Source organism: Mandrillus leucophaeus, unplaced genomic scaffold (genome assembly GCF_000951045.1).
Source record: "Mandrillus leucophaeus isolate KB7577 unplaced genomic scaffold, Mleu.le_1.0 Scaffold203, whole genome shotgun sequence".
Taxonomy (NCBI): Eukaryota; Metazoa; Chordata; class Mammalia; order Primates; family Cercopithecidae; genus Mandrillus; species Mandrillus leucophaeus.
In genome coordinates this window covers 2,098,449-2,113,431 of record NW_012102066.1, presented here as the reverse complement: position 1 = coordinate 2,113,431, position 14,983 = coordinate 2,098,449, and the positions used below count along the sequence as shown (strand labels likewise).

Here is a 14,983-nt window from a genome sequence, read left to right as displayed (position 1 = left end):
AATTCCAAAATGTACATGTTCATACATAAAATGTGGAATATGACTGCCTTATAATAAGATTCTCAAAAAAGTTCCTAGAGTAGAGCACGCTTCTATTAAAAATTGTTTCAGATGAAAAAGAATAGACTTAAAGAAATAAGGGTGGGCCAGAAATTTAAAATATAGACAAAAAGACGTAACAGAGAGAAACCAAACACATATTCATTGAAAAAAGACTTACTGAAGTATGCAACTTTTGTGTAAGTTATTTTTAAGGAAAAAAAAGCAAAATGTTAAAAATACTAGGAAAGAGACACAAATACAGACAAAAGAAGGATTAGAAATAAGACTATAAAGAATACTGTATTCTTTACATTTAAAAGCTTAGATTCGATACTTTTCTAGAAAAATTAAATTTAAGAAAAATGAATTAAGAAATTCCAGATAATTCTGACAGATTTAACATTCCCATTTAATTTCATTCTCTCCCAAAATGCTATCAAAATGACAGTAAAGAGATTTTAAAGATGTACATATACAAAGAAAAAAAGTAGAGGTAATAGCAATAAACATTTTGGAAGCTGGAAGATAGCTGAATCATAAACAGATATCAGGCAAAGTCAAGAATCAACTATATTTACATAAATTTAAAATGCTATCTCTACGACAGTGTATCACAGTCTAGCTTCCAAATGTGAATGGACTCTGGAACCAGGCTGCTTAGGTTCAAACCGCAGCTCTTCCACTTATTAGCTGTGTTTTTAGAAAAGTTACTTAACCTCTTTGTTTGACTGTCCCCATCTATAAAATGGGAATAAAAGAACCTACTTCACGGGGTTGTATGATACAGAAAGAAAAAGAATTACTCCCTTTCCCAAAATTGCATTTACTTGGGGGCCTTTCGTTTTGGTTTGCCAAAAGGAAAGAAAACAAAAATGTATCTTGTAATTTTTTAAATGGGCTCTGGAGTCAGACTAGGTTCAAATCTGCCTCCAACACATAGTAGCTATGTCATTACAACTATTTCCTAACCTCAGGCACAGTGCAAGAAATTATGTCATAGTTTCCTTTTGATACAAATGTGATACCTTCCTCATGCTCTCAAAAGGTTAAGTTAATATTGTAGGGAGTACTTAGAAAATGTCTGGTATATATAATAAGAATTCAAATATTAGCTAGTATTAAAACTAGTATTTCATATTCACAAAATATTAAATATGTTATAACTACTTGATAAGTATAAGGAAATCATTGTATCAATTTTACTGTATCTGCAAACATACAGGGAAGCTGTGAATTACTAATGGAATACACAGAACTGTTACACTTGTTTTCTTTCCCTCTTTCTCTATCAGCTACCTCTCTAACAGGGAAAACTGAAGATTGCCACATGATTATGATTTAACAACATGGGTTATTCACAGAGGTAAATGAATCATTACAACTCACAGTTCAGCCCCTTCACTTTATACCTGAAGAAGCTTACTGACTTCCCAAAATTTCCCTGACTCTTTAGAACTAAACTAAGACCTAGACCTAAACCAGATCTACTGATTATCAGTACAGAGCTCTTACCAGATTTTGGGTACACCCCTTCTACTGAGGAAAAAAAAATGTGTTGTGGGGGTTGTACACTAGCTATTTTACTCCCAACTCTATGGCCAAACTTCTTGGTGTCTGGTTATCCGAGCTTTATAAAATCTGCCTGCCAGCTTTATCCAATATAATTTCAGTTTCACATTTATATGTGTGTGTGTATACAGACATTTATTTATTTGTTTATTTATTTACCTAAAGGAGAAGAAAAACGTTATTTAGCCAAAGATCCCAAAATATAACCAATAGTGGGCCAAATCTATCTTGTGGCAAAGACAACATGGTAGACAATCATGTTTGTGTATAAGGATAACAGTAGCCATTATGTAGGTTGTACAGTATAGATTCTTGTTAAATGATGCTTTTCCAACTATTATAATTTTTATCTTAAGTTGTTTATGCTCAGGTTACCTACATCTAGTGGCTTCCAATATATATATTAAATTAAAAAATAAAAAAGATCATTCCATTTGTCACTGATTAACAAAATGTGTGGTTAATTTTCCTAGCACTTTTCTTTAATCAAGTAGAAAATTCATTTCCAAAAGAAAAAAACACAAAGTAAAAAGTAGATATAAAAGTGGCAAACATTCATAAGCACGACACACAATATGCAACTTTCAAATCCCAAAGATCCTTTTGAAAATACAAATGAAAGAATATATGTTGATGAAGATAATGCAGAACTAAATGTATAAGAAACAAACTGAAAAAGTATCCTGAAGCAAAACAGGCAAACATTAGTAAGAACCACTGCAACAATAGATAAGGACATGCTTACCTTCCTACACATTGTAAAAAGAATTTCTAAATGTTTTGGATTTGATAATAAGGTATCTGTATCTATTGTCACATAATTATGGAGGAGAGGCATCATGTCTGAAAAAAAATCAAAAATTCAAATGAGACTTGAGTGACAGGAATAGAAATAAATTATTCCCACTGAAACCACATTTCTGTAGCACCCACACATTAGTATCTTCCCATGCAAGCACAAAAGGCTAGAAATGAAAGTAATAAGTCTGCTGTATATTTATAGATGGGGAAAATGTGAAGCAGAAAGACTAAGATACTCATCATTTATGAAGCAATTGTGCTGAATTTTTTCCCTTTCTCCACTGCACACTCATCCCTATCTGACATATTTTATATTTTCTTGCTCATTTGTCTGAGTGATTCCCTACCCTCCCATCATCTCCATTAGAATGTAAGCTTCACAAGGGAAAAGGCTGTTTATTTTGCTCACTGCTGGATTACTGAGCTTAAAATAGGGCTTGGAATATAGTTGGTGTCCATAAGATACTTATTAAATTAACATATGGATATATGTCCTGGTCATAAACTAACTTAAGACTCCATAAGAAATACAGCCTACCTCCTCTGCCTATATACCTAGGTCTGAAAAACACTGCTACAATAGCCCCAGCTTTCCTGTGACCGGGAAATAAACACATTTTCTGGTCAATACTGGAATCGTATGTGTTTTTATTTCAGGTGTCGACAGGAAGTAATAGCTAGACACAGAAAAGCAAAAATTTTATATGGTCAAAGCCATACCTGTAAAGTATTCAAAGCAATCCTGCTGAAACACTTCATATAGTATACCTAGAAGCTGCCACATTTGAGGGGAAATACTGTGGCAGGTTAAACTGTATGCCAGGGAAAGAATTTCTTCATAGAATTCTGGAAGAAAATCTCTAGTTAGAATGCTAGGAAATAGCAAAAGTTAAAACAAAGACCACACAGAGGAGGGTTTAGACTACCTACACACATAGTCCTCCTCTATCCAATATACTCATAAACTTCCCTTTCTCAGTATTTGTATCTTCGGCTATGTATCTGCCACCTTCCATTTCTTACCAAGATCTGCCCCTCTGTTCAATAAGGCAAGGCAAAAATGTTTTCACTAAACTTTCTTATACTATTGAAAAAATAAAGTTGTTTCTGTTTTATTATATATATTTACAAAACTGTATTAGAAATAGATACAAGAAGGAATAGATTATCATTCCTCTTTCATGTCGAGGATTTAAAATGTACAAGTAATTAATAATATTCTTTGGAGAGCTCAATTATATCAGACTAAAGTATCTACCTATCTCAAATTTATACTTTTACTAACAACTATACACCAGGCAGTATTCTGTCAATTTACAAAACCTGTAAAACATACAGTATTCTTCAAGTTAATCGAGACAATAAGACCCACTATAAAGTAGAAGAGTTCAAAGGAAATGTTCTTATACTCACGAATATCATTATTCTCAGTCAAAAGTAAATTATATCTACACATACAACCAGGAAACACAAACCTCAACAAAAATTTCAAATAGTTCCTACCATATCACTGAGCAAAGAAGTCTAACTTGAAAGGTTTTTCTCTTATAAAAACCAGCATTCACCCTGGAAACTTGATTAAAGTTTCTCTAATATTACTTAAAACTTGATATTTTCAAAAGCTAGCAAAATAAAATGGAAATTACAAATATTGAGAAATAATTTACATAAGGAAATCATTTGAAAAATAAATTATCTAAATACAGAATTTCTAAAAGTTCTAGCATGGCACCGGTATAAAAACAGACACACAGACCAATGGAACCGATTACAAAGCCCAAAAGTAAATCTACCCATTTAGGGTCAATTAATTTTCAACAAAGATGCCAAAAACACACAATGGAGACAGGACAGTCTCTTCAATAAATGGCACTGGGAAAATTAAATATCCATTTGTAAAAAATAAAATTAGACCCTCATCTTATACCATATACAAAAATCTACTTGATATTAATTAAATACTTAAGCTTTAAGACCTGACATGATAAAACTACTAGATAAAAACATAGGGGAAAAGCTTCATGGAAACTTGGAACACTGGTCTGGGGAATGATTTTTTTTTTTTTTTTTTGATATGAGGATATGATCCCAAAGCACACATAACAAAAGCAAAAACAGAAAAATAGGATTACATCAAACTAAAAGACTTTTGCATAGCAAAGAAAACAATTCACAGAATGAAGAGACAACCTCCAAAATGAGAGAAAATATTTAAAACCTATATCAAATGAAGATTTAGTATCCAAAACATATAAGGAACTCAAATCATTCAGTAGAAAGAAAATAACCCAGCTTAAAAATGGGCAAAGGAACTGAATGGATATTTCTCAAAAGAGTATATAAAAACGGCCAACATATATAAAAAAATATTTTAAATCACTAATCATGGGGGAAATGCAAATCAAAACCACAACGAGATACCACCTCATATCTACGAGGATGTCTATTATCAAAAAGACAAAAGTTAAATGCTGAAGGGGATGTAGAGAAAAAAGGAAACTGTTGTATACTCTTGGTGAGAGAGTAAAAATAGCCACTGTGGACAGCAGTATGGAGGTTCCTCAAAAAATTAAAAATAGAACTACCATATGATCAAGTCATCCTAGTACTGGGTATATATCCAAAGGAATTAAAATCAAGATCTTGAAGAGATAATGTGCCCTCCTATGTTCACTGAAGCATGTTTCACAATAACCAAGATATGAAAATACTTAAGTGTCCACTGACAGATGAACAGATAAAGGAAATGTGGTATTTATACATGATAGAGTACTAGTCCACCTTAAAAAAAAGAAAATCCTGTTATTTGCAACAACAGAGATGGACACACTATGCTAAGCGAAATAAGCCAAAACAGAACTTTCAGAAATTCTTTTATTATTAATTAAAGGCCATAGTTTACATTAAGGTTCACTCTTTGCATTGTTCATTCTAAGGGTTTTGACAAATGTATAGTGACATTTGTTCATCATTATTGTATCATACAGAGTAGTTTCACTGCCTAAAACTTCTGTGCTCTACCTATTCATCCTGCCCTCTCCCCCATCCCCAAACCCTGGCAACCACTGGTCTTTTTATTGAAAGATGTACTTTTTAAAAATACCTTGAATTGACAAATAAAAATTGTATATATGAAGTATACACCATTTTGAAATACATACATTTTGTGGAATGACTAAATCTGGCATCCATTACTTCACATAGCTTTTCGTGGTGACACCACTTAAAATCTACTCTTAGCAATTTTCAAGTATATAATACATTGTTATTAACTATGGTCACCATTTTGACCAACATCTCCCCTCCCTCCACTTCCTGCTAACTAAATTCTGTTCTTTCTATGAGTCTGGGATCTTGTGGTATCTGTCTTTCTGTGCCTGGCTTATTTCACTTAGCATGAAGTCCTCCAGGTTCACCCACGTTGTCACAAATGACAGGACTTCCTTTTTAAGGCTGAATAGTATTCCACTGTTTATATCTACCATGTTGTATTCAAGTACTCTTAAAATATTATTCACATATATTAGCAGTGCATGCTCAACTTTTTACTAAGAGTGAACAATAAAAAGCCTGGAGACAACTGCTCTTAATCAGAGACATGGTTTTCCTGCATCCTTCTATCTGAGTACTACACAGCTTGCATCTCTCTCACACCCACATGACGTGGGGCTAGCATCTTCAAAATGCTTGAATACGATGGAAGACTCACCTCCTCTACAAAATTCCCATCAGCTTGTAACATCTAACTTGGTTACTGATTCTACTCAGAAGTCAGATACCATAATAGACAACGGACAATTAACTCATATTTTATTTGAGACAGGATCCCACTTTGTTGTCCAAGGGGAGTGCAGGGGCACAATCACAATTCATGGCAGCCTCTACCTGCCAGGCTCATGTGATCCTCCCACCTCAGCCTACTGAGTAGCTGGCACCACAAACACATGCCACCACACTCAGCTAATTTTTTGTATTTTTTGTAGAGACAGTGTTTCATCATGTTGCACTGGCTGGTCTTGAACTTCTGGGCTCAAGCAGTTCACCCACCTCAGCCTCCCAAACTACTAAGATTACAGGTGTGAGCCACGGTGCCCAGCCATTTCACATTTCTGATTTTAAAAAATGCCTATTAAATATTTTTCGATCCCAGATTAAAGTAACCTCACCTAAACCTCATCACAGTTCATTTCTAGCAATGTACAATTTAAAATTACTGTCCTTTAAAGTTCCAAAACCAAAAATTCTTTGTTGGATGCATAATTTTTTTATCTCTAAATGAAAATACAGACATTTAACACTAGAAAGGACATCCAAAAATTAAAGTGATTATGCTTCTCTTTCTCAAATTGTCAACCTTGTTAAATCTGAAGGGCTAAAATTATACTTTTGAGTTCAAATTTTTAAAATTTTTTCAATTTATCTTTTTATTTAACCTTTGAACTTACCAATTACATGTTTCTGCAGAACAAGATCAATGATCCGTAGACAGATATTCTCTAACTGCTGCGTAATCTAAAGATAAATTTTAAATATTAAGCTTAAAATTATCATAATATATAAATTTAATATCGTGCCAATAAAAATATCAACAGGACATTTTTCAGACGGTAACCTGACAAGTTAATTCTAAACTTCATGTGAAAAAGTAAACATGCAAGAATACTCAGAAAATTTTGAAAAATAGACTAATGACAGAAATGGGGGTTAAATCCATAACAAACTTAACATTTAGTTCCTTACCATGTATTTTATACCAAAATAAATTCCTAATGGATAAAATATTTCAGTGTGAAGAAATAAACCATAAAAAAAATAATAAAAACAATTCTTGTATAATCCTGAAAAGGGAAAGTGACTCAAAGCCCAGAAATAATTTTTAAAAAAATGAAATCATCCAACTAAAAAAAACTTTTGCATGGGGCATTGGGAAGTCAAAAAAATAAGTGAAATATTTTCAAATGGTATCACAAAGATCAAATTCCTCTTATATAAAATTGACTTTTTAAAATTGAAATACAATAGAAAATGTGTTTTTTTTTTTAATAATCTTTGCCTGTGTTTATAAAAAGATGTTCATTCCAGCCTGGGCGACAGAGCGAGACTCTGCCTCAAAAAAAAAAAAAAAAAAAACAGTACAAATTCCAAGTGCAACATTAACAATTTTGACCTTTTAAAACTGGCAATGATCACAATTATGGGGCTGGGAAGAAAGACCCTGTTTGTATATTGATTTGTGGAGTGTAAACGGTACATACAATGAAGGACAAATTGGCAACATCCTTCAAACTTACCCATACAAATCACGATGCAACCCAGCAATTCGACTTCAAGGGATTTACCCTTTACACTAATATTATGTGTGCAAAACAACACGTAAAAAGCCATTCATTCATTTCAGCAATGTTTGTGATTACTAGCAATCAAATGTCCATTTAAACAAGAGACAGTTAAATTACATCCACTAAACAGGGACTGGTGAAATAAATTTGACACATCATACAAGGGAATATTAAGCAACCATTAAAAATATATAACTTTATTGACATGGAAGGATCACCAAGATATATTAAGTAAAAAATGGCAAATAAAAACTGTGTATAGCATGCTATCATTTTCATAAAAGAAAAATATACGCATTCACTTTTTGCTTATATGTTAACAGAAAAATCTCTAGAAGGGCACAAAAACCTGGTTTTAAAAAAAAAAGGAAAAACATAGCTACTTCAGAGAGGAGAATTAGATAGCTGGGGAGTTGAGTAAGAAGGTAAAATTTCAATGAATTTTCTTTTCACATCTTTTTAATTTTTCAACATGTTTGTATTAAATATTTTAAAATAAGTTAAAATCCATGATGGGTTACATTTTTCATGTAAACGTCCTATTTCAACTGTCAAGTATATTCTAATATTCAACTTAAACCACTGTCTTAAGGTTCAAATGATCCAAAATTTCCCACTTTAAAAAAACTGTCAATAAAGTTAAAATCATTAAACAAAAATGCATATGCATAAGCACCTATTTTAGATTCACAATCTTGTGTTTCATACACTATTTGTCAGTGTTTCATAAATGTGCTTTTTCCTTTTAAGGATATATTTTTTTCAAAGTTTGCTTTTAATAAGTTAAAGCTCAAAATCTTGGTCAGGAGACCAAGATGCCAGTTGGTTTTGCCTGTAATTATTCATGGCCTTGGTAAAAAAGCCATTTAGCTGAAGGCTTTAGGTGGTTTTTTTTTGTCTTTAGGTAAGGATGCTGTATTAGTGTGTCTCAATTTTCACCCATGCCTCTCTTGATAATTACAATAAGTTCACATGTCCCTTTAATATTATTTGGAATTCAAAATAAATTTAATATCAAGAGAAAAAATAAAAACAAAATGATGCTGTTTTGTTTTTAAACTATCCCTGCAGCTCATTCTTCCATGCCCCACACACACTTGTGAAAACTGGACGAGGTTATTTCCAAGGTTTCTTCAAATTTAAAATACAAGTTCTAAGTATAAGACAAAAGAATGATCCCTTAAATTTACTTGTAATTTTGTAATTTAATTTGGAACATCTCACTGTTACCAAGAGGACCACCTAGTTTCAATACAGAAGGACGCAAAAATAAAATAATGAAAATGAAAATAAAAATTAAGCCCTTTAGGCATATGAAGACTAGTCTAGAAGAGCATCAAGCCATTTTTAAGAACCAAGTCAGCCAGGCACAGTGGCTCATGCCTATAATCCCAGCACCTTGAGAAGCCAAGGCGGGCATATCACTTGAGGTCAGCAGTTCCAGGCCTGCCAGGCCAACGTGGTGAAACCCCTTCTCCACTAACAATACAAAAATTAGCCTGGGGGGTGGCAGGCAGCTACTCGGGAGGCTGAGGCAGGAGAATCACTTGAACCGGGAGGCTGAGGTTGAAGTGAGCTGAGATCATGCCACTGCACTCCGGCCTGGGCAACAGAGCAAGACTTGTCTCAAACAAATAAATAAAAACCAAGTCATCTTCCATTGGCACGTGATAAACACAGGATAAACCAACAGCTACATGGTTTAACAATGCTATTTAAAGTAGTGGTAGCAGCCAGGCATGGCAGCTCACGCCTATAATCCCAGCACTTTGGGAGGCTGGAGCAGGTGGATCACCTGAGGTCAGGAGTTCAAGACCAGCCTGGCCAACATGGTGAAACCACATCTCTACTGAAAATATAAAAAGTAGCTGGGTGTGATGGTGCACACCTGTAGTCCCAGCTATTCGGGAGGCTGAGGCAGGAGAATTGCTTGAACCTGGAAGGTGGAAGTTGCAGTGAGCCAAGATCATGTCACTGCACGCCAGCCTGGGTGACAGAGTGAGACTGTCTCAAATAAATAAATAAATAAATAAATAAAGTAGTACTAGCACCTGCTTCCTAAGTGTTCACCTTATAAAACAATAATTGCCATCAGTGCCAAAAAAGTCAACTTGCACTCACAGAAGCAATGAACAAAAATCTAATTTGAGTTAAGGAGAGGCCATGGGATACTTGGGAAGAAGCTGGAGGTTTTAAATGGGGATGAACTGATACATTATCAAAATGATCTGACTACAAACCCAAATGTACAACTTATTAGCTCTGGGACCATGAGCAAGTTTCTTAAATCCACCTGAACTTTGTTTCTGCTTCTGCAAAACAGACTACCATTACCTGTGCTATCTATGTCATGGTGGCATTAGTAAGATCATATCAGCTGATGGATGTGAAAGCACTAGATAAATAACTGTATAAAGCCTTATCCCAATAACATTCTGGAATTCAGTTGAGTATGCTTTTCAGCTCTTTCACTTATTCCTTTCCATTTTTACAGTACTTGTTATATCAGAATTCTGTTCCATCACCTAGCACTTGCCACTGTGATTGGACTACTGTCTGTCACTCTCTACCAAGAATTCTAGATTGTTGGTTCCCAGAAAGCTGGGCTCATTTCTTATTCAATTTGGTATTCCCCAAGAACCTAGCCTGGTACATAGCAGATATGCTTAACTGAACTCAAATTAATATAAAGGGATATACTATATACTTTATAATATTTACATTATATTACAAATATTACAATATAATATTATAATGTTAGCCATTTAAATATGTTTCTTTAAAACGTGAGGGAAATTTTTAAAGCCTAGCAAGATAACTAAGTAGCAGTTTAAAAGTGGAGACTTCAAACTTCATGCCCACTGATCACATAAATTTCAGTTAAATGCCACTATTGTATCATAAACCACAAAGAAATCTCACCTCTTTATGATCTTCTACAACTGTTAAGATAGTATCAATGGTATGTAAAATTCCCATAGCCATTACTGTTTTGTCTTCGACTTCTTCATATTCATCACTTTGAAGAACTTTGCCAAATATCTCAGCCTATGAAAATAACATTGAAGTATTCCATTAGTACTGTTATGTTCCCCCTTTATAAAAGCAAAATGGCAGTGTCACACATCTAAAGTCTACATTGCTCAAACTTTGAAGTCTGCACTTTGCTGACTGAATCATCTCTCTTCTTAAAATAACAGAACCTGTCATGTTTTAAGTATAGCTATTTACATTAGCTATTATATCCAGAGAGCTAATATTTAACTTCTAGTTGTCACTAAGCAAGTAAAATCACAATCAAGGACAAGTGAAATGAAGTAATACTAAAAAGAAAAATGCAATAGAAGTTTGAGAAGTCAAGGAATCACTTAGAAAATGAAACAAAAAAAACAGACATGGAAAACAGGAGGAAAAGTTTTCAAAAGAATTAGAGACACAGTCCAGATGTAATTCTCCACATCAGGAAATACAGAACAGAAAAAAAAATAGTAACAAGAAATTTATCAAAAAAGTAAAACAATAAATTGCCCCAAACTGAAGGAAATGAACTTCCTCATTCAAAGCCCAGAAATTAAAAATTTAGAAGGCACATCATAAAATTTCAGAATATTCTACATGAAAGAAATTATCCTAATTATTATTAAAGTCTAATTAACTATAGAAATATCAGAATAATTTTTTTATCAATATTTCAGTTACAGTCATGCATCGCTTAACATGGATATATTTTGAGAAATGTGTCGTTAGGCAATTTCATCCTTGCTTGAACATCATTGAGTGTACTTAGGCAAATCTAGATGGCATAGCCTACTGCTCCACGGCCACAAACCTGTACAGTTTGTTATTGTAGTGAATACTCAGGCAATCATGACACAATGGAATATCTGTATCTAAACATAGAAAAGGTACAGTAAAACTACAGTATTATAATCTTATGAGTGTACCATCGTATACGCAATCTGTCATTGACTAAAATGTTGTTATGCAGCACATGACTGTACAAATAGAACGGAACTCCATATTTTGGAGTTTATTTAGATTACTCAAGGTTTCTAAACCAAATTAACATAAAACTGCCCAGTCTTACCAAGTGTTGGGTCATATCAACAGCAATTGAGGCTACCTCTTGACTGTATTCACATATCATCTTCTGGATGACATTAGTAACATCATCATTTTCTGTCTCTCTAACAATGTGCAACAGTTCCTGCATAATAGGCCTCACATGTGGCTTCATATATTCCTTAGCTAATTCAATAAAACAAACAAAAGTAATAAAAATTACCATGCCCAGATGATAAAAGGAATTAATTTGGTCACAAGGTCAAGTGACCCAGGGTAATACCTAAATTAGGTTCTAGATACACACTTGCTCTGTGGTAAGTTACAAAGCTGTACCAAAATAATGTTCACCAATATATCGATTTCCCAAGAGTAATATAAGGATAAGAAGTTCTGCACAGGAGAGAACTGTCCTGTGCAGAAACTATCCCAAAATACTAATAGTCCCCACTGAGAAATTCTAATTATACATACACTTGGTCATCAGAATGACTTGGAAAACATGAATCAGTTCTCAGGACAAGTTATAAAAAAATCATGTACTTGAAGACTATCCAGAACACTGATGGGGCCCCTTCCCTGCCCCAGGCCATCTCTACCACCCTCCTTTGCCATGTATACAATATCCAATCCTCCCACTGAAACACTGTTGAATAGAGGCAAACTAGGTTCATGTTCTTTGTAAAGCTGAACTTACTTTCAAAGGTTTATTTGAACTTTCATCAGAACACTCTGAACAAATGAGACTCTGTTATCACTCATGAGAAATACTACTTGCTACTTTCAAAACTAGGGGAATCAGAATCCTAGAGGTGAAAGGAATCGTGAAGTCATCCAGTCCAACTCCCCTAAACTTAAATATGTGGAAACCTGAGCCTTGACAGATCACGCACCTTGCCCAGGTTTCCATGGCAAGTTAGTAGCAAAATCAAAACTGGGCCCAGGTCTCTTTACACCCAGCCTATCCTAGCGCCCCACAATGATTAACATGTTTCCTAATCTAAAATTTTGAAAACTACAGTCAATAGCAACACCTAAAAAGGACAAGAATAAACTACAAAATTCTGAGAGGGCAAAACCTCAGAATTCCAAACCCTGAACCCTCAGACATGGAGATGCATCCTCATTAGGGAAGAAAGTAAATGAAATTATTTGAGAAAACGTCTGAAAGGTATTTTGGCTTTACCTTGTATCTGGTTAGAAATTAAGGACTGAAGAGCAAGGGCAGCTTCAACTTTGACAGGCATCTCTTTATCTTCAATCAGGCTCTTCTTCGCTAATTCAACTGCATTTCTTAGATTGAGCTCATTATGGAACTTCAAAGAACTAAATGCATGAAGTACCCAGCAAGACTGTATTATTAAAAAAGGTAAGTAGGGAGCTATTAGGATTATAGCATTCTGTAATAATGTCACAGATATAAGAACTTCTTAGTAACATATCATCAATTCTATGAAGAAATGTTTGCTTTTGGGGTAATATAGTAGCCTTAGTTTCTAATTTCTACATCCCCCTTTTTACAAGTAAGGCATTTTCATTACTTCTAAATTACCCATATGCAATAATGTTTTTCATGGGAAAGAGAAAAAGAAGCCAAATATGTCTTTGAAAAAAAATCTATTTATGCTTTTAATAAATATTATAACTCATAATTAATTTATTATATGTAAAAGCAACTCTAAACCAGTATCTGAAATTCATTTGTCACACTTAGGTAAAACATTATTCTCCCTTACACTAACTGGTTTAGCAAACTTCCTTTTTTTCAGTCACATAGGTACCAAAAATTTTAAACCTGGTATAGATGATCACATTTTAACTATTAGATCACAGAATCATTATTATATTTTACTCTCTGTGTGCATCAAACACAATCAACAGAAATTAATTTTAGTTACTAAAGACTTTTAGCAAGAGAATCACAATTCATACAACTTCTCAAAGGTAGGAGCCCAACTGTAAAAATGCTCATGGGCTCTCAGTGTCCCTACTCCACATTTGTCCAGATATCTCGCTAGTAACTATTATTTTATAAAATGCTTACTAGCGTACAAGGCATTGTTAATATATGTTGTTTTAAGCAAGACATTTTTTGTGCTGATATATTTACAAAGAGAAATACTAGGCTCTTGAATAAAAGTCCTGTTTCTATTTCTCCATAAAATACATTGATTCTAAAAGAATATACACATAGAGCACAATTTCACATGCATTATTAATCTCTCCATTTTACTAAGGCAAATCTACCTAATATACTGAAAATCTAATTCAAGTTCTTAGCTAATCCAGAATTTCACGTCATTTTATACACAAAATAAATCCATCTGTGAATTTAAATTGTATGACTGCTATAAAATCACCTTTCTCATTGCATATTTTACATATGCAACAAGTGAGGCTAGGGTAACAAATGAAATAAAACCAGCAGGAAATAAAATCCATAAATCTTTTCCTTTTTTTTTTTTGAGATAGGATCTCACTGTCGCCCAGGCCGCAGTGCAGTGGCACAATCTCGGCTCACCACAACGTCCGCCTCCCAGGTTCAAGCAATTCTCCTGGCTCAGCCTCCCTAGTAGCCGGGATTACAGGTACCCGCCACAAAGTCCAGCTAATTTTGTGTATTTTTGTAGAGATGGGGTTTCACCATGTTGGCCAGGCTGGTCTCAAACTCCCCATCTCAAGTGATCCGCCCGCCTCAGCCTCTCAAAGTGCTGGGATTACAGGCATGAGCCACTGCGTCCGGCCCATAAATCTTTTTCTTTAATAGTCTGTCCTTTATTCAGCTGATGTGACCATAGGCAGACATTCTAATTGACTCTATTTCATCTCAATATGTGGTAAAAGGTCAATTTATCCAAAAACATTTATTTGAATAATTATCTTATGAAGATTTAAGATACATAACAGAAATATGAGAAACTTATTTAACAGAAATATGAAACACTTACTCTAGCTCGAAGATATCCCAGGTTAGACAATAATAATGGAAATACATGATTTTGTAGAAACAACTCCATTTGGTCCTTGAATAAACTCTTCTATTAGGAAACAAATTTCAACTTATCAGTTTCTTTTTCATATGTAAGAATCACTTCCTAATCAAGTATGTTTACTACGACTTGCATTTAATATACTTCTACTTATAATTTTGTGAAATTATTTGACCTATA

The 14,983-nt window shown here is 33.9% G+C and overlaps 1 protein-coding gene across 1 annotated transcript in view; it reads right to left on the bottom strand.

Moving 5' to 3' along the window:
• IPO8 (importin 8) overlaps positions 1-14,983 on the bottom strand; it is a 67,356-nt gene that overhangs the window by 21,017 nt on the left and 31,356 nt on the right. The window contains exons 13-19 of the mRNA XM_011979571.1: positions 14,762-14,851; positions 13,000-13,165; positions 11,839-11,999; positions 10,674-10,799; positions 6,858-6,924; positions 3,133-3,258; positions 2,357-2,454 (exon numbers count right to left, since the gene is read on the bottom strand). Of these exons, the coding sequence (XP_011834961.1) occupies positions 2,357-2,454; positions 3,133-3,258; positions 6,858-6,924; positions 10,674-10,799; positions 11,839-11,999; positions 13,000-13,165; positions 14,762-14,851 (834 nt within the window). The remainder of the gene's footprint in view (positions 1-2,356; positions 2,455-3,132; positions 3,259-6,857; positions 6,925-10,673; positions 10,800-11,838; positions 12,000-12,999; positions 13,166-14,761; positions 14,852-14,983) is intronic.